This window comes from Trachymyrmex septentrionalis, unplaced genomic scaffold (genome assembly GCF_001594115.1).
Source record: "Trachymyrmex septentrionalis isolate Tsep2-gDNA-1 unplaced genomic scaffold, Tsep1.0 scaffold63, whole genome shotgun sequence".
NCBI classification, from domain to species: Eukaryota; Metazoa; Arthropoda; class Insecta; order Hymenoptera; family Formicidae; genus Trachymyrmex; species Trachymyrmex septentrionalis.
In genome coordinates, this window is record NW_017305811.1 from 456314 (window position 1) to 479715 (window position 23402).

A 23402-nucleotide genomic window follows, 5' to 3' on the forward strand; every position below is an offset into this window, starting at 1 on the left:
TCACAAATATCTACATAATTTGGATAAAATATTAAAACTATGTGTATAATAAATAGTATAAAACATACGATAATAAATTAATAGCTGCATCTTCACTAAACAAAAACAAGATAAGACTTTTCGAGGCTATAAATTTGTATGCAAGTTTATGCATGTAAATATCTTTTTAGAATAACCATTGATCTATTACTTTTTTGTGACCATTACAATCGTAATTTTTTAAACTATTATAATCTCTGCAACTTTGCAATTCTTGCAATATTTAACGATATTAATTATTAAAAATTGCCGATTTAATATCATTGGACTTCTTTCAGGTAAAATATTTTTTAATTCTTTGCAATTTTCTTGAAGACAAAACGAAAACAAATCTCTAAAGAACTTTTTTGTTAGTTTAATGATTCCCTATACGCTCTCGAAGTTTTGACATTTAATTTAGGAACACCCTGTTAATATACGTCTGTGAATGCGTTCGGTTTGGCAGCGCTAAGCATTATTTGTTCTTATTTAATATTTGATTGACAATAAGGATGAACTGATGCTTATAGCGTGTGAGCGTGGAAATGGAACGCACTCACATATATACACATATATTACCTGTGTGTGAGCTAGTGCGCGCGCACACACGCACACGCATATATATACATAAATTAAAGCAATTAACTCCGGTTAGTAAGTAATATCATGGAATGAAAGATTACTAGGTCTTCGATTATGTACAATATTATAGAATCTGTCTGCGAGAGAATTAAATGACGCAATACAAACAACGCGACGAACCGGAGAACCAGTCAAGGTGGAGCGAGTCCTTCTAATCGTAAAAAAGTTACGCGTAATTGCTGTATAATAGGTGTTTTGGCACAGTAGACAGCAAGTCTCGTTTACGACGCGATGTAATGTCTAATTTTCTCTCGCATAGATACATCTCGTCAGAATAAACAGTGCGTGTATGCTGCTTACAAATCACTCGTAACGTAGTACAAGACGTGTGTATTATATACGTGTAAGTTTTTAGTCTCGAATAAATGAATACAAGCGAGACTTCGTTTAAAAATATTACGCCCTAGGAGCAAGTCCAAAATCGTCAAGAACGACGTGTATCTAAAAGTAAATATCGCAAAAACGTTCTTACGAATAGAGACTCTCGTGTAGAATCGATTAAGTATTAATGCAAGACTTTCTTACAATAGATCATGTAAGTTCGATAGTGCGTCTTTTTGCGGAATCTGTATATTAAATTAAGAAATACACTCTTTAAGACCGATGTCCCTTTTCGTTTTAAAGATGTCTTACATAATGTTACAATTATATATAGAGTATATCTGACTTACCTCAGTTACGTTGTTAACAACAGATTCCCGAAACTATTTTGAGATAAAAATTAATACTAAAATGCCAAAAGTTATAACAGTTTTTAAATGAAAAGCATTTAAAGTTGTGATTAATCAAAATGTCCGAAATTCCCGTGCTCAGGCATGACGAACATAAAACATATCGCACAGTAATAAATGTTTGTAAAATTACATCAATCTCAAGAATTCGATTTTATATTTAAGGTTGTCCTGTATATAAGTATGATCTCAAGATTCACCATGATCATTTCATTAAGTGGATTTAATCCTTAAGATCGTTTATTATTAGATTCAAGACGATCGAATATAAGATCAAACTATAAATATATATCACTCTAAAATATCTTTATAAAATTTGACTATGAATACCGCTTCAAAGACTGCTCATGACCAGACTTAAGACAATCTTGAATATAAAATCGGACACTACTTATACTGGCCATAGTTGGAGATCTTATATTTAAAATTATCTTATATATGATCTTGAGACGCACAATCATTTAATTAGCTAGATGAAGTCTTAAGACTGCCCATGACCAGATTTAAGACAATCTCATTCCATCCTAGGAATGATACTTTAAAATATATCTGGACGCGTAAATTTCGAACAATTTGATTAGGTAACTTCAAATATTCCTCATTTAATAATTATTACAGTCTCGGCATTTTAATGTAAGATTTTCATCTCAAAATAATTTCAGGAGTCTTATTAACAATAAATGCCACTGTAAGTCTGAGACACTCTATATAACTCTATATACGATCTTGCGCATTTCGCATATATAGGTAGAACAATCGCTTCTATCTTATATGTGTTTTATCTCTTACAACCTAAATATACTTGCGACATATGCGCATACACATTCACACACACACGCGCGTGCGCACACATACAATAATTTTTATTAACATGATACTTTAATATTCGTTCGCTTAATGTGAGGGAGATACTCTCCTTTGTTAATGTAATATTATAAGATGTAACAATCACATATCCTATGTAGCATTGATTGACTCAATCAATAAGGGATCAATAATAATATTATATAATGATAATTAAGCATGGTAAAAAATTCACAAGAGATGTTTCGATTTTTTTCCCGCGTTATTTCACTTTGATCAATGAGAATTCTCCACGATCCACTTCGTTCGTCCTTATTATACGTAAATCTTTTTTTTTTTTTACATATATATATATACACGCGTTTGTCGCTATATAAAAGGGCAAATATGTTTTCGATACAAGATTATATAATTTCGTAGCGACCTAATGCCTACAAAAACGTTTTTATTACAAAAAAATTCTCTTCGAATGTTTGCAACGCAAAAGTATCTCGATAAATTATATTGCATTGTTAGTCCTATTCCATTGAATGACAAGATATACATATCTAGAAATCTACATTCTCAATCAATAATGTTAAAAAATACGATTGTGATTGCACGTACAAATTTTCTGTAGTAGACTTTGCGTTTACCAGTGATTGTTAATGCTTTACTTGATTTGTATTCAATTCTTACAGTAAAAAAAAAATTTTAGAAAAGTATCACAACGAATTAAGAATCGAGATCGATTCAGAATTTCCGCAAAATAACAGATACCAACTTATGCGGAAAAACCTGTCCGTTAACGATTATCCGTTAAAGATAAGTTTTCGTTTTATATGCGTGATAAATTCTATCTTCCGATTAAAAACTATTAGCTGCATAAATATAAGTAAAAAATTGTTATTTAGAATTTACATAGCCGAAGGATCCATCTGCTAATACACTTGTCTATAGATAAACATATTGTTGCATGATAGGAACTTCAACTAGACTGAATCGTATTTAAATTCATTTCTACGAATTAATCACAGTAAAAATATGTTGCACTCGATGGAAAAATATTATAATGGATGTTATCATTTCGAATGAAGAACGTGATGTCATTGCTGTAACTTGTGCGATCTTGGAAGACACTCACGCTTCTTTTACATATTATCCTATTTCATAGTTGCCGCTATTCTTAATGTCCTATATGGAAATTTGGCTTGTTTCGCTGAAACTGTGATGTGTCCCGTCTGTTCCAGACATTCTCGCTGTTAAAATGCGTAGACAAACAACATATAAGTATGTACATAACAAAACGGATCTTCAATGAACGCTTTCGCTAATAATATCTTTACGTGGCATCGTAACGTATCGCCAAAGAATTGGAATAAGGCTTAATCTTACTGAAAATTAAATATCTTAATAAAAAGGTCGAAATGCGCGGTTAATCCTTCGTTGTCATCACGGGTCAAAATGACCCGTAGTCTGAATTTCAGGCTGTATAACTAGCTCGTAATTGAACCTTCTCTCTCTCGAACGCACACTAGTACATATTTTCATTTGAAAGTACTACATTTTAGGAGTACCATCTCAAAATTTCAACTAAAAAAAGTTAAAAAATGAAGACGATTTTTTTATGTTACAGTTCATTTTTTTACGTATACGTCTTCAAAAACATTTTTAATCTATTATGTTATTTGGTTCATAACGCTATCATTAATAAAACACATTCTATAATATTTAAAGTATATTCTATATTTTTTTTATTCATATCAGATGAATAGTTTTAGAACGGCAGCAATTAGCCAATCTGATCCAATATGATAACCGTGAAACTTTACAAAAGTGTGCCAACGAAGGATTAAAATAACTGATCTTCGTATATAAAACGTATACGATTAATATGTAAGTACGTAACTTATTACGTGAGTACGTAAAGTCATTTACGCCTTAGAAATTTACGGTTGCGTGTAAACACGCGACATCAAATAAAATTAGTAGATTCTCTAATGCCACTTTAACAACAGATTAGTACTTCAATTATTGTAAAAATTTTTAATACCTTTTATTTTTAACGCTAAAACCGGTTAAGATGTATGTATATGCATATTTATATACACAATAAGACTTGTTATGGCACGAAGACGAAAAGTACTGTTATCTCGTGTATCAGATAGCCGGCATCAGCATACGGAAGAAAATACTCCTTATAGTGCAATGCTGAGTCATCTGTTCAAGCGTGATCAGACATCCACCACATCGTTATTATTGTAGTTGAAATTTGAATCACGCAAGAATGATGTGCGACGAAGCTTAAAGCTGAAACGGCTCTCCTCAACCATTTTCGGCACTTCCGTTGCCTATAAAGCAGCACATTGCAATTCTTATTTATTTTATAAAATAATAATCATTTAGATTAGAGGAACCCTTTCCTTAATGACCTTGATCTTAACACATGTTATCAAGATCATGATCCTGAGTAACTTCCAACAAGTTTTAGCCATCATTCGTTATCCGTTAAAAAATTATTAATAAAGTAAATTTAAAAAATAACGTTCTCTTGTCTACTATATAAAACAAAGCTTTATTTCAAAATAAATTTTTTGCTCTAAAAATTTTTTTTTAAATATAATTTTGTTACATAATTTTTGTTTTTACACGGAGAGTTTATTTTTTAAAGTAGAAAATTTGATTTTGTAACGACTTTTCTCGCGAAGCAAGATCCACCCCACATCTCTCTCCTGCCTAAGGGCGCACGACTTTTCACGCGAAGTGAAGTTCATCCCATCTTCTCCCTAGGAGCGACCAATTTCCCTTAGGCAGGGGGAAGGTGGGGTAGTCCTCGTTTCGCATGGAAAGTCAATCGCATTTAATCGGATAACCCCATACCTCCTCTGCTGCCTAAAGTCATTCAAAGCGGAGAAATAACCAACTTGGATTATTAATAATTTTGTAACGTATAACGAGCAACGGATAAAACCTGTTGGAGGTCACTCAAGGACTCCTCTAATCTAAATAATTACCTACAGAATATATATTTAATACATAAATTTATATTATAAATTTATAATCAATATAATATAAATAAATAAATATAAATATATATATATATATATGTATTTATAAAATTTTCTAATAAGATATTACCATATTTGTTAAAATAATTACTCAGTTTACACAATCTAAGAATAACTATAAAATAATAGAATATATTAAGCATACAAAAGATCTCTTTATGTTTAAAAATTGATTCATTGATTACTTCGATTAATTAATAACGAGATTGCATTCTGTCTAACATGGAGCTATAAATATGCATGCATGCATGCACGCACGCACGCACGCACATATGCACACACGCACGTACGTCCACATCTCATAAAAAATATATTTTAGCTGTGATAAGAAAATTTCTTGACAGGGAAAAAAATAAAACAAAATGTACATAAAATACCTTGGTATTTGCTCGATCGACAGAACGTTGAAGTAGTGACCGCCATGCTGCAGGTGCGGCATGCTCTAAAATAATAGGTAACAGGTGTGGCTTGTACATTGAAGGAATTATACACATGCGTTTTTAGAGCTATATTAAGGAACATAAGAATGTGTGTAGCGATGAGTCTAGGATCGAGAAATGTGGCAAATCAAGAAAAAAAATTTAACCATGCGACACAGAAGCGGGTAATCGAAACGAAAAGCACTTACCGTTTTCCTTCCTGTCTGTTTTGCTCTTGTTCAAACTCGCTGCCAATTCCCTCACCGATCTCTTTTCTACGCTCGAGTTACTCAACGAACTCGCGGTGCTGCTTGTCGATAACGTCGGCGGCAAGGAGGCCGGTCCACTGACACCGCTGTCAGTCGATTCATCGAGAGCATCACCAGAGTCGGGCGTATTGCCAGCCGAGGTGTTCGGACTAGAACCATCGCTTAACAGACTGAATTCTCCTATAAAATTTAGTAAAGTCAAAATATACAATATACATCTATTAAACGAAAGTTTCAGTAAACTTTTAGATTAGCTATCTTAGATGAGTACTCAAAAGCCTTAATGTGCACCACACAATTTAATGTACGCACTGAGTGCATTCAATCGAATTCGCTACATGTGATCTGTACCTCTTACTAGAAAATATCTTCTAAATGTTTCTTACCAGATTTTCGATCGGTGGTCATGCTCCATGGTCGCGGTTTAGGTGCCGTCGCTGGTGGAGTGGGCTTATTTTTGATAAGTGAGCCGTTGCTTTTTCCGTCGCTTGTAGATCCGACATTCTTCAATGGTTTTAATACGGGGGATTTGGCTGAATCGGATATGCTCTTGCCGCTGCTGTTACTGTTTATTGGACTTTTCAGATCGTGACCGGTTGATCGTAGCTTGACGGATGAAGATGATTTCTCTGCATCAGTTACGGATTTCTTCGCGACACTTTTACGACTCTCTTGGTCTCTTTCCGACGTGTTCGCTCCGAAGGTGTCATCGATATCATGCGAGCCACGCGGACTCATATTAGATACGTTTGTTAGTGTGCTGCGCCTAGAATCGTCGCTTATGTCATTTGTCGCAGCAGCGTTGTTACAGATCTCTTTCACGAAAACCTCGCCTTTGGATCTCTCGTAAGTTTGAGCGCTGTCCGTAGTATTTCTTCGGGCGAGCGGTGACGCAGTAAGCGGCGAATCACCTTGTGATCTTCTACCAACAAGGGGAGAAAACTTTTCCAAGTTGTCGCTGGAACGTGAGCGCGGCGTGGGTTCCAAAAGCGTTTTTAGCATCGGTGAATTACAACTATGCTTTTTCTCCATGTCTGGTGGGATACTTTTGTGACTCGTCAGCGATAAATTAGGACTGCCATCCGTTGGAAAAGTATGTAGAGAACTGTAAATTACAATAAGCTTTTTACAGTTTGTTCGTTGAAAAAGAACAAAAAAAAAATTAAAGGAGAAATATACTCCACCGAAAGTCAATATGAAAGAGTGTTATATTAACCTGTCGTCACTCGTAGGCGAGATCAAAGGCGTGGTAGGTGTAGTAGGTCGGAAGAACACGTCGAGACCTTCGCCCAGAGCAAGACCGTCAATCGGTTGATCTGGTCTTAACATCGGTCTCGTGGGCGCTCGCGTTTTCGTTCTGCGCGGTCTAGACTTTACTAAATGTTGTAACTGTTGGCTCACAGTGTTAGGCAATTCCGAGACGGAATCTAATGACTCTGTCAACGAGTGCTCGGTTTCCGAAATAGCTGCGAAGTATCAATCATATATTTTGCAACTTTACAGACTTATTACAGAGTAATGAATACAAACCTTCCGCTTGACTCTTCGGCAATGACGGCAACAGATCCGGTATATCATCAGCGGATAATCCTTCTACTGAGTCCACTACGGATTTGGGCCTCAATTTCCTTCCATGCAGACTTTTACGCTTATTCGATAGATGTGGTGTTGCCTGAATAAAACGGTATCAAAATATTTTATACAATATTGATGTATAATAATCATTTATTGATTTTTTATTTCCTATTGATTGTGTATTCACATGTATGATCCAATAAGATTCTTATTTTTATCTTTATATACCTACCAGATTAAGATAATCCAATTTCTATGTAAGCGTGTAAACAAAAATAACGTATTTTAGATGCATATCAAGCGAATTCGAGTGGAAATATTTATATTGTATATAGGAAATATATATGTTCTCTATGCACTTTTAAAGTAATTATCTCACAATTGTGCGATATTAAGAAATTAAAGGATTTAAAGTTCTTACCATTGGTGATTGATCGTTGACGCATTGACCAATAGAATCTGCTAGCGAACATGTTTCTGGCGGACAGTCCTCTTCGGACATGAGATTAACTCTACCAGGAGGTAAAGTCATGGAGACACCGCTCGCACTAGTCACGCCTATCACGCTTCCGCTACTCATTGAGCCAGCGCTAGGTCGTAAAACATCTGGTGTGCTACTTCTCGTTCGGCTATCACAATCGCCAATCTGAAAGTATTTTATTTTATTATATTAGTTTGTGTATCATTATAAGAGAATCAGCGATATAAAAAAAATCTATGAGTATCCTTTTTTAAAAATAAAAATTTATTCGTAGACATTCATATCAATTTGTCGTTTTAGAATTTATATTTTGAGAATGCAAGCTATAAATTTTTGTTAGTTGATATAAATATGTCATTGTGCAAATATGTAATATATATGTTCTATACACACACACACGCGCGCGCGCACACACACCATAAAGCGTTAATTAGATTAAATTTCTCTTAAGAGTGATAATATATTTTATATGATATTAAATTGTTTTGAAACTTACCAAAGTTTTATAACTTCTTGATAATGATTCGATTACCTCGTCCGTGATCCTGTCGGATATATGCGCCGCAACTGCTAAATTAAGCTCACTACGAAAAAAGAGAAAAGGATTAAAATTATTATAAAAACAAACCAACATATAATATTTATATATAATATTTATATTAAAATTGCAAAATTCTTACTTAATTCTATTAACTATATCTGCGCCAGCTTGTTCGGTAACAGTGGTATGTATGAATTCGTTATTAATTTGATTTTTCTCTTTACACGTATTACGAAGATCATCTTGTACTGCGATCGGCTCACTCTCATCGCCCCTGATCACCATTTGTGAAAGTATAGTAGGACATTGCTCATTTGCACATTTTATCATCGCATCCAAAGAATCCTGAATCAACGTAAGTGTTTTTCACGTTACACATAATCATATTTCTCAAAAAATAATGACTATTCTAAATTTGTAATTTAAACTACTAGCAAGAGTAGGAAAGTAATTGTAAAAATTCATTCAACACATACCTGTAGATATGTTGTTATAACTTTATGAAGTTCGTTTGCCATATCATGTAGCTTTTGCTCGATTGGATTATTCTCATCGCGTCTTTGAAGTACTTCGTGTAATCTTGGCAGTAGCTGCAAAAGAACATAACAAGCGTGAATATTTCAACGTCTCAATCAAAGCTCTAATTTTTCCAAATTTTATCAGTCGTACTTGTTTAGAATTATCCGCATCTTGTATAAGTCCAGTCGCATAATTGATATCATTATTAGCATCACAACTCTCTGCCGCGAGAGTCTTTATAGTGTCTTGAGTTTGAACGACGAGTCTATCGACCATTTGTTGCGTAGAACTCAACAGAAATCCTTGTTGCAACCGGAACGCTTGCCCATGACTATATTTGCACGGCGTAACATTTCTTTGCAACAGATCTTGTATCTTTTTGACTAACTGTTCTGTTTTCTCTGCGGAAGTTTTCATACAAGGTTGCAGATCATAAATGGGAAACGGCATGTGTCGTACGCTACAGTTTCTGTAAGAATAAATTTTTTAAATAAATTTATTGTATTCCTTCTTATTCCGATCTATGTGGATACATGCGCATACTTCTCTAGAGCGTGAACGATATCCGCATAGCCTTGTAACGTGATGTTGTTCTTGTCATATATAATGGTCCGTAAATGATTATTAATTTGCAACGCTTTTGCCAGCAACCTCGCACCAGGATCACCTATCTGATTACCGCTAATATCCAAGACGTGTAGACACGTGTTGCTACCAAGAGCATTAATCAGGTTATAGAGATCGCCTTTTAATCGAGAATCAGGTAGATGTAACGCTTGAAGAACACAATCGTCCTCCTGAAGCATTTGCACCAGAGCATCCATCACGACGGCTATGTGTTTGCTCTTCATACTGGCGGTATTGCGTCCCATGTATAACTGCTTTATCGATTTGTTCTTGCCAACTGCCGTTACAACTTGTGCCAAATCGACGTCCATGTCTGTAAATAAAAATGTTGAAAAAACCTTATATCCATTTCGTTTGAAACAGATCTGAAATCGAAAGAAATTGTATAAATTGTAAAACCATACAATCAATTTCCTGAAATTGACTGAATGGTTTTACAATTTACAATAGTAGTTTTTTTGTATTAACAGCAACTAATTGGTCAACACTATATATCCCGGGAATAAACTACGAAACACGTTATAGCGAATAATTCGGTTGGGCGTACTAGTGTATATATTGATTTTATTTAAGTGTAAAAGTGAAATAAAAATACTTCGAGTTATAAAATACAGATTTTTCTTAGCAATGCAATAAAGTGAATAGAAGATGTGCTAGTTTAATCTGTTTCTATATTTATATTAAACACACATTTTTATGTCAATCTGTGTACGGCAGCTTTAATGCTGGATGCATCAATGCGCACATCCAATCGAATTCGTTATTATATTCTTACATAGCTATATACGTACTGCTATCCGATATATCCAACGACGCTATACACCGAACTCCGTGAATGCATGATTCCAGAACGTGCGCGCCCATGGAACCCAAATTGTTTCCGCTCATGTCAAGCTCTAGGCCAACTGTACTTTCGTTGCACGCCAAACCGAGTAGCAGATGTTTTAATGCCTCCAACGGTAGTTTGCACGAAGATATATTTAAGTACTTCAGCGAGAGGGTCGCCGTGAAAAATTGTTTAAAACTTGGAGGTATTTCTTTGGTCTTCTTGCTTGAAAAGGAATTCCGGGCAACGTTCAGGTGGACCAAATTAGTTGCACAACCTCGTAGTAATGCACCGAACAACTAAATCAAGTCATAAAAAACAATGCAAATTGTATCTTGCTCTTATAGAAATTTAAACTAATTTAATACTAGAAGGTAATAATTAATTATTTATTTTAGTATTAAAAGCATTAATAAACATTACCTTCCATTAAATTGATTTAAATTTCTGTTAGGACGATCGAGTATTAAAGTTATTATTTAAAAGAAGGCTATGCAAAATTAACTACTTACATATTCTAAAGTAGTATCCGTACCGCTAAGATCTAGATGTGTTAAACTATTAGGTTGTGCCAAGAAATTGCACAAATTCTGCAATCGTTAAATACGAATTATAATTTTAATTATTGTAATCATTACACAAATTAAGATTCTGTAACTTATCGCCACAAGATCAACCTGCAGTTACAAACTCACATTGACGTCGTCCTTCAAGGTGTTCTCCGAAAGATTCAGATATCGCAAACTAGTCGGCATGCTTCTGTTCAAACTTAATGCGTGAGCTATTTGACTTATACCTTTCCCGGTCAATCCACAGTGGGCTAAATTTAATTCTTGTAAACCTTTAGGCAACTTGCCAATAGGACCGCTCAGATGAGTACCACCTTAAAAATATATTACAAATTTTGTCTGGTGTACAAATAATAAAAATAATAGAAGCTTTTGCTTGCAAAGATCAATAATTTTTTACATATTAACGCAATGCTTGTGTATAGAGTAAAATCTGGAATATTATATAATTCAAAATAAAAAAAAAAAGAAATAAATACAAGTCTCTTCATAAGTTTATAAAATAAAGCATGTTTAAAGGAAAAGCATATCATATACTAGTACAGACAAGGGAGCAGTTTAGCTATTTTTTCAAAAATAGTAAAAAAATTAGCTTTTTTTAGAGAATATATAAGTTAAAAATTAGTTCATTTATTATATACTGTTTATATTTATATAACAATAAAACATATTATCTTATATCATAGGGAAACAAAAAAGATTCGTAATACATAGAGCAGGCTCGACAGAGCGTGGCTTCTACAGTCTACGCTTTCCTCATCAACTCGGCCTGCCAGCCGAGCTCAGGGATGATATCAGCTGTTGTGATAACATTACCGTCGTAAATTCAAGAACACGGAAAATTTTTAAAAAGTCTTAAAAAATATTTTCTTTATTCATGTAAATCGATAATACAATAAAAATTTTTTCTGTCTCTTTTTCTATAAATTATTTAATTTCAAAGTTTATAAAAATTAGTTTTTACATAATAAATTAGATATTAAAAAAATTGATTTTAAAAAAGTACAATGATTTTTCACAATATTGAATTTCTTGAGTAAAAACTCACTTTAACAAAACGTCAACTTCTAAATGAAATACTTTACAGAAACTAAACAAAAGAAAAATTTGTTTTCAGAGCCTATTTTAAAATTTTTTCATAAATTTTTGTTCAATAATGTTTTAGCAGTTTACAAATGTTTCAAAGTAAAATAAAAATATTTAAAAAATTTTTTTTATTTTATGTCATTTAGGAACAAAATACTGCAAAAACAAAATTAAAAACTAAATTTACAGTTTTATCTTTTCTCTTTAAAAAACATCTTTGAAAACTTTTGTATGATTTTGTTTCACCAAGATACTTAATTTTTCATAAGATGCGAAGGAAATCGTTCTCAAATTTACGAACGATAGTGTATATATATGAAAATGACTTATTTTTCATGTATTTATTGATAAATGTTGAAATTGATAGTAAATAATCACACACACAAAACATGAACAGACAAAAGTTCCCACTGCCTCTGTGGAGTCCTAGAAAATGTTATCTATTTACTATTTTTCGTATTTTCATATATCTGTTGCTCAAAATAAAGAAGGAAGTGAGAAAAGTGAGTCTTTTTTAGAAAAATGAGAGAAAGTGATATTTCTAAATAAATAAATGAGAAAAGTGAGTTGCTCCCATGCCTGTATAATTACTAGGAATAATTAAAATACATGGTTATTGCACACCTTGCATTAACTTGGCTATTATCCCACACAAGCTAGAGGCTCCTACAAAAAATATAATAAAAATCTATTCAGGACACTTTTGAAATTATGGTTAACAATCGGAAAATAGAGCTCAATGGGTTGTAGTGCAGATAAAGATTTCAAATACAAAAAGAATACTGAATAAATAATTGAAATTAATTAATATATACCTTTATCCTCGATCATGTTGTGTGACAAATCTATTGTTTGCAACATCGTGTTAGCGTTAGAGATCAAGGCTAACGACAGCTTATGAGCGAAATCCCTTTCAAAAACAAATATTTGTATATTATGCATTAAATATTTTTTCTGTGTAAAAACTAATTGCTTAAACCATTACCACTTAATCCCGAGATTATCTAAATAAAGCTCTTGAATGGACAAAGATCTTCGCATAACATGTAACAATCTTTCTAAAGGCTCGTGATTTAACTTGAGGTGAGATGCCCTTAATTTAGTGAACCAAGTGTTATATTCCAAGGCCGAGATAATTGGCACCAAGTCCTTCTGATCTAAATGATCGAAGTCTGTCAAATTCAGCTCTCTGGTGTCATGTGAAAGGTATATTGTGTCGACATCCTAAAATTCGTATCTGTCTAAATAAGATTTTTGTAGCAGATAATTCGACATTGTTACAGCAAATTTTAACGATGCCGTCAATCTCACCCAGGCCACTTCCTCCCTGTACGGTACACCATGCAAGTCACACATGCATGCATATTGAGTGGAGAAACCACCGCAGGGTCCTGTGTGTCTCGTGGCTTCTGTGCTTCTAGCTAACTCGCTTCCTCGTATACTCTGCAATCTGCTAGCTGGTATTACCTCTATTTTTCGTATAATATAACTAAAAATATTTAAAATACATGATCAGCAGAATCTCGCAAGCGTTCCTTGACTACAAAATGAAGCAAAACATACTTTAACGGTACTGTAGGAAAGATATTTCGAATTGCCGTATGTAAGGCCTCTATCATAGCGTCTACTTCCGTGGTATCTCCACCGACGCTGTTTGTAGTAAAATTGTAATACCGTTCGCCGACGGTCAAACATAGCTGATTTGCTCTTCTCGACTCTATGGCCGTTACTTCTAGATAATGAAAATGGCAGTCGATCTACAAAAGAATAAAATTTAAATGCAGCATGGTAATAAAAGAGTAAATCACACTTATGATCCGATTCCATTTCAGAATAATTTAAATCTCAGTTTAAAAGTTTATCTTTTTCTATTTCTCAAAATTAAAAAAAGATAAAGAGCAAATGTGTGGAGCCAAGATTAAATTAGTCTTATATTGATAAAACTTGTAGATTTCTGATCTTATTTTAGTCAATCATGATGCAGAGAATATAGCCAGCTGCAAAGTGATAGACTAACAACATTTTCAACTATAACAGACCTACATCAACTTGGGTTAGATTAATGATGTTTATGGTCTATTGGTAGAATATATGACAACCAATAGTACAGCATTAATCGAATGCAGATTGGTACAAATCTGCTACAGTGAAAGACACTATAAAGTACAACTCAACCAGAAATCGTAATTCATAAAGTGATTAAACGGCTTAAAAGAGAATATAAATTAAAGTACTTACTCTTGTGGGTACTTTGGCCGATAAGAGAAAGAGGCGACATGGCGAGAACACCTTAAGGACAAGACAAAATCAATTTATTACAATGCAAAAAATAAAAAAATTATTGCAAAAAGAGAGACAGAGAAAAAAAAATCGGAAAAAACAATTACTCACGAGAACACGATTTTCCTGTTTATCCTGTTTTGTTTCCAATTTCACCACATTCTTTAATAGTATTTTTACATGCTTGCCAAGTAGCGCTTTCACCGATTCTGCAAGTAATGAATAAAATTTACACACAGTTATACTTTTACTACAAAAAAGTATATCAAAGATAGTACGAAGATTTTACTGGCCAGTCGCTCCTTTTTACTCCAAAAGGATACAACGACAGGCTAATTAATCCTGAAACTCGCGCGAGATGTAGAATGTTGGGCAACAATATTGACGTTCGCCAACGGGAGAGACGAGCATTCGCGTGGAAAACAGTTCGATTCTAGTGTTATGACGAGGAACGTAAACACGCGATAAAGCGGAGACGAACCATTTAAATCCTTTGTAAGCTGCGATCGGGTTGACATTTTGCTAGCTGAAGTCTTCCATTGAAGTTCGCTGTTCCATCTAATGTGTCGTCGTCGTCGTCGTCATCGTAGTCTCCCTCTCTCTCACTCACTCTTTCTCTCTCCCTTTCGTACTCCTTATTCTTCGCTGATTAGAAAAGTATTGTCGAGACAAAGGGCGATGTCACGAGAAGACGAATAGGCAGCACAGTAGCAGCCATGTTAGTCTTAGCACCTGTCTATGAAAATTAGGGATGCTTTCCATTTGACACAAGACACAAGTCGACACAACAAATGGACGTTCTATCTTTAGATTTGTCGCGTCAAATGCTCCAACATGCCCCTACCATAGTTCCTATTCACTTCAACGAACTCGTTGGAATGAGTAGGACCTATGGAGCATGTTAGAGCATTCGACGCAAACAAATCTTTTATCACTCGCAGAATATCAAAAAAGATAGGAGATGCACACAATTAAAATTTAGGAAAAAGACTAGTGTCCTCTCTCAGGTTTCTTTTTGTAGATTTTGGATTTTATGCTTATAGTTCTTAAACCTAAAATTTTTAAATTCAACCAATAGGACTGCCAGTCTTAATTAAGTCCTATCTAAAATCTATATTTCATTGGCTGAATTTTAGAATTTTAGGATTAAGACCGCAGAATAAACCAGGTATTATATAAGGTCTATTTTTATTGCTGCTCGGAACCAGTGCAATAAGTTAAAGTAAAATAAATGTATATTTCTGTCACTTCAACTATTGCACTGTGTGTAATCAGTTCAGAAAGTGCAGCAATAAAAAAACCGACCTAGAGATATGCTCGTGTAGGAAAATCTCTCAAAAAGTTGGCAACCCTGTCCGCAAGAGAACTAGTTCAGAATTCAGAATTCTTCGAAAAAGAACAGACCTATTATCTACTTACATCTTGCATCACGAATGATCACGTGACAGGTGAGCGGGGAGGACCGGTGGACGGAACGGCGGAGTGTGAAGAGAGTTGGAGAAAAGAAACGGCAATCTCGAGAATAAAAGGGAAGAGTTTCGCGCATTCTCTGCGATTCTAAATTACTTCTGACAGATTCGGTGGCACAATATCAGAGTAATCGATCGAATAATCGAGTCAGGCGAAAAGCGGTGGAAGGTGAGCGCTGTCCGCGAGAGGCCGATGATGTCCGCGATGGGTAAGGTGAGTATTTACGCGTGAATTAACCTTTATGTAGGCAGACAAAATGCAAAGAGACAAATGCCGAGAGAGGAAAATAAGATAGCATCAGAGTCGGCCGTTCTGCAAATACTTTACTGGTGATCACGCATTATTTCACTGCAATATCTCGAAATAACGCACCGGTAAATCTCGTTGGACAAATGCCGGTGTATGTACAATTGCCCCCAAAATCCTGAAATCCGCGATTGCGCGAAAATAAATCCTACTACCTACATTTATTCGTCACGATTGTCAACTGAACGCGCATCTTACGATCGGTTTCTATTTCCGCTCAAAAAGAAAGAATTCCACAGTGGCGAAATTTTTTTCTCGACTAGCGAATATATTTGATAATATAAATATAACGTACTCTGATAGAATAGAGTAGTTAGAGTATACAACTCATCATATGCATGCGCGCAGAATTATTTCCTTCAAAATTCCGGCTTGCAAGCGAATGAAATTCGTAAAAAGTGTATCAGACTAAAAATACAAAAATTCAAAAGTTAACCGTTTTTGTATTATTTACAGAATTGCAAACTTAATACTTGTGTATTTCACATTTCTTTTTATCGTTAATATGTATGACCCTTCTAAACTTCCTTTTTGAGATTTTCGTTATATATAAAAATTGCATGAATAAATATATAAGAGAAAATTATTTGATTTTACGAAAAGTATTTCTCAAAAATATTGTTTAAATATTCTTGGACAGCTGAAAATTTTTTACATATTTTGTGCTTAAAATTTGCCAAAAAATACCCATTTAAAAAAATTCTTTTATATGATAATTTCTCAAATCGCCTAGCGATTTGTCCCTTGCATGCTTATCAAAAGTAGTAGAATATCTGCTAAATGAATTGACCATCATTAACATTATATAATATCAACAGATGTAATATAAACACGTTCTAATGAATGCGCATTTCGTTACCCACAATTTATTCTTATTTATATCTATCAGTGGTTATACTTTTTTTTACATTTTTTCCCCAGTGTATGAATGTGGTTTTACAACTTTGATTATATTAAATTTTCAAGGTTGACTTGCATAACTGAGCTTTGCTGAGTATTCATAACACTCTTATTTCCTTTTACAGCCGGTGCTTTATTCCTATTGGCGAAGTTCCTGCTCCTGGAGGGTAAGAATTGGTGAGTGAGAATTTATGTGGTTTTATATATATTACACACACATAAAAACTTGTTCCAAAACTTGTCAATTGTGTCAACTTTTATTGTGACGACTCTGACTTATCTTTTATCCTTGTTTAAAATTCAATAAATAAAGATAAAATGATATGGTTGACAAAGTTGAGTTTTGGATTCCAGGAAAAAAGTAATACATAAAAAATCTGGCTTGTAGCCCCTTCTTGCTGTTTATTTATATTTTTTTAGATAATATCTATATCTGACATTTATAATCAATATAAATATTGATTTTCTCTTAGTCTCAGTATTCAGAGACACGATAATGTCTCGGCGCTAAGAGAACGCGTCGCGTTTATAGCGCGAGTAACGATATATTAGACCATGCATCAGTCATTATGTTAAAAGAAATGTAATTATTCTTTTTTTAAATGTAGAAATTAGATATTTCTCACAATGTAAAGTTTACTTTTTATTTTAATTTCCAGTTTAATACTATACTTAATTCACACTTTAATTAAACTTTGTTATAATTAAGATACATATTTTATTAAATATATTTTTTATTTCTCAAACTGTAAAAATTAAAATTAAAATAGTCAAAACGATTTTATTAAAATTGATATATATATATTTTATTCAATATTTTTATTTAATCATTCTTTTCCATTATAACTGCATTCTTTTTTCGAATCAATATTTTTTTGTTGGCTTGAATTTGCATCTAAGATTTCATTATGCAGCTAAGCTTCTAATGTCTGTTTCCACCAATGTAGATTAATTTTAATCTCGGTTCAACTCACTCTTTGTCTTTTTCTAATTTTAAAGATTAGAAAAGACACAGAGTAAGTTGAATCGAGATTAAAATTAATCTACGTTGGTGGAAATGGGCATAAATATATGTTATTTTTAGTAATATATAAGCGCTTCCCTGTTTCTAAATGTTAAAATTACATATTTACTGCATATTTGATATTGGTCATGCCACTGTTATCTGAAAACTTGGAAGTCAGGGAATTTTAAAATTTATTTTCTGTAATAGTGGCAACACACTGCTATTTTTGATTGCCGTTTATAAAGCATTTTTATTCGATTTAATACACTGTATACAAAATAGTGTATTTTGGTTTTAACTTTTATCAGGATTGTCACAAAACTGGAAATCAGAAAATTGTCAGGTAAATTGAAAATGACTAGGAGAATCGAGGAAAGATCAGGGGAATTTGCAAAATTTTCAAACTTCTGACTAATAATTAAAAATGCAACATGAATTTTAATTTCCATTGCTATGTTAAATTGATCTTTGAACAAAATATTTAATAGTTTCCAAAATCAGAAGGAAACAACATTTTTAAATATTATTGAAAGTCAGGAAAAATCATGAAATTTTGTCGCAAAGAAGTATGGAATTTTAGAATAAAGAATTTGTGACAATCTTGTTTACAGACTTGTACTTATAAAAAATAAAAATTATGTCTTATTTTATTTTTCCGTTTAAATTTTAAAAGCTGTATTTTGAATAAATTTATTGTTACGGTAGGTAAAATTTTTCTGATCTAATATTTTTATGTAAGATATTTTATATAACAAAGAATTCGTAATCAGAATATAATCTTAATTTACGGATAGAATTTATAAACTGGTATTCATGTTAGTTAGTTCTTTTATTTCAAATTATCTTAAGTGTAATCTTAATATGTCATAAATTAATTATACTTTATAGAACGATATTTATATATCTGGGACCATCTTGAGTGCAGTTTTAAGATTCCAACTAGCATGCCTGCAAAGCTCTAAAAAGACGCTTATATACACTTTTTTAGCGCTTTTTGAACGCTTTGTAGGTATTATATGCTGCTTATTTTAAGAATATTTCTACATGAACCAATCAGAGAGCCGTATTAACATCTTCACGGTCTTAAAATAAGAACTGACAATGAATACTGCCCATAGAGTTGTATTAACATATTAAGATATAAAACTTGAAATAAGTTTTGAAATAAGAATCAATTATGAACCGGTTATAATGTCATTTCATAGATAGAATTAGTTTTATTGCTATTGTAGAAAGTTTATTTTTTAAATACATTTCTAATGTATATAGATTTAAATGTTTCTGATATTCATTAATAGCATTGAACCTAAAGGAGATACCATATGATATAAAGCCTGTTAGTTTGGTGAAGAGTGGTGGAGAACAACATTCCAATGAATTCCGCGAGATTAATCCAATGGAACAAGTCCCTGCGCTACATATTGACAATCATACTTTGATAGAGTCTGTGAGTAAATTCAGTCATGAATATTCTTGTAGTTGTTCTGATATTTTTTTTAGAATAATAACAAACAATCTTTTTAATTTTTTTAATATAGTTGAATATCTTACAATATTTGGAAGAAACTAGGCCAAATCGTCCATTGATGCCGGCGGATCCTGTCAAAAGAGCTAGAGTGAGAGAGATTTGCGAAGTAATTGCCAGTGGTATACAACCATTGCAAAATCTTGTTGTTCTGATCTATGTTGGAGAAGAACGTAAGAAGGAATGGGCGCAGCATTGGATTACTAGAGGATTTACAGGTATCACATAATGATAATAAAACATTATAATTGTAATAATTGTAATATTGTGTAGGATTGTAGATTTATGTGATAAAGGGCAAACATGAAGTTTTTTCACGAAAACTTTCAAATTTAAATGAATAAACAGTTTTAATAAACAGTTGCAAATGAAAGAAATAAATAGTTACTTTGTTTAATGTATTGCCTTTAGACGCTGGTAGTATGAAGGTCACAAATATTTGCAATTACAATTATTTATTGAATATCAAGTTTATTGAGGAAAAAAATCACATAATTCCGCAATCTCTGAATATATTAAAAAGGAAACTACACGTCTTGTCGTTAATATATGAATATGTGCATAATTAAATACTAATAATAATTTTAGCTGTGGAGAAGTTGTTATCGTCGAGCGCGGGCAAGTACTGTGTCGGCGATGAGATTACATTAGCGGATTGTTGCTTGGTACCACAGATATTCAACGCACGAAGATTTCACGTTGATCTCAGACCCTTCCCTACGATTCTGAGGGTAGACCGTCATTTGGAACACCATCCGGCCTTCACTGCGGCTCACCCCAACAATCAGCCCGATTGTCCGCCCGAAGCGACCAAGTAGCAAGCGAGGCAGACCACCCTTTTCCTCTTCTAATTTTTTAGGGGTGGAAAGAGGTGGTCCATCGTGTGGTGTCATAGTGATAAAAGGTGAACATGAGTTTAATTGCATTTGTTCGCATTTCTAATGTGTTTGAATGGTAACAAAAAGTTTTGTTTCTATAACGTAACTAAAAATGTAATCTAGAAGAAAATTGATATTTATTAATTAAATAATATTAAGTAGTCCAACCTTCTGCCATTATCATGAAAAGCGACTGAATGTATTTTTAATTACACGAATGGGTCCAATCATTGGAATAATGAATATACAAGAAGTTAATTTTTACTTATATACTTTTAGCGAAGAAATTGCATTATCTTGATAACAGTATTTGTATACAGATTGGTACAGATTCACCTTTTATCATTTATGAACTGCATATTAGCATTGAAATGGTTAGCGGCGTCACGAAAGCGAATATATCGGGCAAATATATTGATCTTGATTTGAATATCCTGTTATAATGCACAATGCCGCTTATTTTAGAACAAAGATCCTTAAGCCATTTCTGTAGTCAAGAGCAAAGGAAAATATGTATTGGCCTATTTTTTTATTTTGTTACATTTTTACGATTTTACATGATCAATCAAAATTTATCTTTTTGCGATATTTTTACGCTATATTTTATAAAGATATATTGATCTATACTAAATATGTTCTGTTAAAATCAAAAGTTTAATTTTTATATATATATATATATTATAATTTTTTATATTTTATACTTGCTTATAGTATGTACAGAAAAAAGAAAAGATGTCGCTATTAAATTTTAGTGAATATCCCGAAATCTTCGCTGGTATGTAGGATAGTGACTCATGTTTATGTGATAACGAAATACATGCAGGCAAATTCAAAACTTGAAGCGATCGAATTCACAGGGGAATATGTAATAAAGGAATGTGCTCTGCTCAATATCTCCCAGAATACCAACAAAAAGTACAAATCATGTATATTTTTTTGATATTCCAATTTTAGAGTATATTTGATTTCTTCGTTTTGTTTACACTTATATTTTGTTATTGTTTGTAATCTTTGTATTGAAGTATTTAATAATTCCAAAATTTGATCAATACTTTCATACTTTGAATTAATTTATACAATGTAATAAAATATATATTAACTTTGTGCTGTTCAAATTATTTTTCACAAATATGAGCGAGGATCAAATACATGTATTTCGTTCTTAATCTCATCTAATTGACTGGTCTAACTTGTGTCAAATTTTGATTATTTTAAAGATTTTATGGAGGTCTAAAAATATAATTCGCGCGCCGATTACAATCGCATACAGTTTTGAATGCTAAGAATTGTACGATAGATCACCGCAATGCATTATGTCTAACTTGATATAGAATCATAAAAGATTGAAGCAATAATTTTGTTATGCGTATGCATTTACGCATTTTCACCTTTTTTTTTTATATCGTTAAGGGGATCCTAAAATCGTCTGTTTTACTGATTAAACATAATTTTTGTAAAATATCACATATATTACTTTTACAGATTTGGAAATCTTTTTCAGAATTGAAGTATTACATTAATAATCTGTAGCGTGGAATTTATACTGAGAATAACAATTTTTGCAATTAAGATCATCACTTACAATTAGTCTAAAACTATCGAGTCGTGACAACATTTACTTGATATAAATGCTCTACAATTTGTTCTTACGGAATTGGAGGCTTCAGACTAATACACGAAGAAACAACTTCGAATTCTTGGAATTAGGACTCTGGCATTTACATAATAAAACATAAGCAATAAGCTAATTGGCCAATCACGGTAGAGACCGTAAATCTATAAACGTAAGCAGTAGCAAATTCAACATGTTGATTTTCTAACTGTTTACGTTTTACTGCTTAAGTTTTCTTATGTACTATGACTTAATTTTGTACGATATTGTTCTACGAAAAATTATATGTGTTCGTGAGATATTGATGTAAAGCCTATTCTAATTGTAAGCGTAAGCATAGTTGTAAGTGATTGTAAAAATTCATCAATCACAGCCGAATATTCGACCATGATTGGTCAATTCTTACAACTCAACCACTTTCACAACTACATTTACGCAATTTTATAGAATAGATTTAGTATGTAATGATATGTTGATAACATGTAAATCGTATGTAAGTGTTATTGAATCGGTAAAATAGCGATCCCGTCGGAGTTTGGGATATTAAGTTAGTGAATTTTATCGATTAAGTGCAATTCACACACATTCAATTTATACATATGACTATATATACATATGATTTTCAAAATCAACATTATCACTACTATATATCAATGTCGAACGCATATATACGCATATATACGCGTAAATTACAGTGCTAGTAAAATTTTTTTTTAGGGTTTCTATAGATTTTCATTTAGGCCTGTTTTCTATAACTGAATTTACATTTTTGGAAAGTAAGATAGATATATGTTCAGTATTTAGTGAAAGCGAGAAAGAGAGTTCTAATGTAGTCTAATGTAGGAACAAAAAACGTAGGAATTAATCATGTAGTTTTTTCTCTAGGACGGAAACGTGAAAAAAAAAGTTAAATTTTATAAAATTCAAATTAACAGCCATCTACAGCGTACATAACTCCAAAGATTTAATCAATAAATAAGTAAAATGCCGAGCCATCGCTGATTGAAGAGTATAGAAAAATAATATAATTAAACCTTTTAGTTCAGATAATGACATTTATCCCTCGAAACGTTGTATCTTCTTCGTAGTATGTATAAATTAACAGAGAATTTTCTGATTACATTAATCAACGCAAATCTATGAATTGATGACATTTTTGAAATATAATTAAAATATGACTTATGAATGAAGAAAAAAAACTGAGTTAAATTCACATCAACGAATTAAAAATTATATGTATATGCGTATATGTATTAGGGATACAATGGATA

The 23402-nt window shown here is 32.7% G+C and overlaps 2 protein-coding genes across 5 annotated transcripts; one reads left to right on the plus strand and one right to left on the minus strand.

Moving 5' to 3' along the window:
* Positions 1-249: 249 nt before the first annotated feature.
* On the minus strand, positions 250-15179 carry LOC108753014 (F-actin-uncapping protein LRRC16A). 4 transcript variants are annotated; one of them, XM_018494302.1, is made up of 25 exons: positions 14916-15179; positions 14546-14643; positions 14393-14443; positions 13718-13911; positions 13466-13643; positions 13140-13378; positions 12970-13064; positions 12779-12820; positions 11195-11382; positions 11012-11089; positions 10465-10798; positions 9590-9986; positions 9197-9515; positions 9004-9117; positions 8667-8872; positions 8483-8570; positions 7927-8151; positions 7738-7758; positions 7461-7602; positions 7147-7396; positions 6317-7035; positions 5871-6110; positions 5620-5684; positions 4228-4525; positions 250-3433 (listed from the first exon to the last, which is right to left on the minus strand). In XM_018494302.1, exons 1-24 carry the CDS (start codon positions 14950-14952, stop codon positions 4409-4411), a joined length of 4437 nt encoding a protein of 1478 aa, XP_018349804.1. In that variant the 5' UTR covers positions 14953-15179; the 3' UTR covers positions 250-3433; positions 4228-4408. The 4 variants fall into 4 exon arrangements, with proteins under 4 accessions (XP_018349804.1, XP_018349806.1, XP_018349805.1 ...); XM_018494304.1 differs by lacking the exon at positions 12779-12820; XM_018494303.1 differs by lacking the exon at positions 7738-7758.
* Positions 15180-15892: 713 nt separating this feature from the next.
* On the plus strand, positions 15893-21036 carry LOC108752989 (probable maleylacetoacetate isomerase 2). Its single transcript, XM_018494262.1, has 5 exons — positions 15893-16117; positions 17236-17287; positions 19415-19563; positions 19655-19859; positions 20230-21036. Exons 1-5 carry the CDS (start codon positions 16097-16099, stop codon positions 20457-20459), a joined length of 657 nt encoding a protein of 218 aa, XP_018349764.1. The 5' UTR covers positions 15893-16096; the 3' UTR covers positions 20460-21036.
* Positions 21037-23402: the final 2366 nt, after the last annotated feature.

Bases quoted from the DNA above. Each gene is read 5' to 3' on its own strand.
- LOC108753014 (XM_018494302.1), bottom strand. From the start codon at position 14,952: ATGTCAACCCGATCGCAGCTTACAAAGGATTTAAATG. The intron at 11,090-11,194 runs GTGAGTTTGTAA...TAACGATTGCAG, and splicing joins CCTTGAAGGACGACGTCAAT to AATTTGTGCAATTTCTTGGC. The intron at 8,152-8,482 runs GTAAGTTTCAAA...AAATACTTTCAG, and splicing joins CAAGAAGTTATAAAACTTTG to ATTGGCGATTGTGATAGCCG.
- LOC108752989 (XM_018494262.1), top strand. From the start codon at position 16,097: ATGATGTCCGCGATGGGTAAG. The intron at 17,288-19,414 runs GTGAGTGAGAAT...ATTCATTAATAG, and splicing joins CTCCTGGAGGGTAAGAATTG to CATTGAACCTAAAGGAGATA. The intron at 19,860-20,229 runs GTATCACATAAT...TAATAATTTTAG, and splicing joins GATTACTAGAGGATTTACAG to CTGTGGAGAAGTTGTTATCG.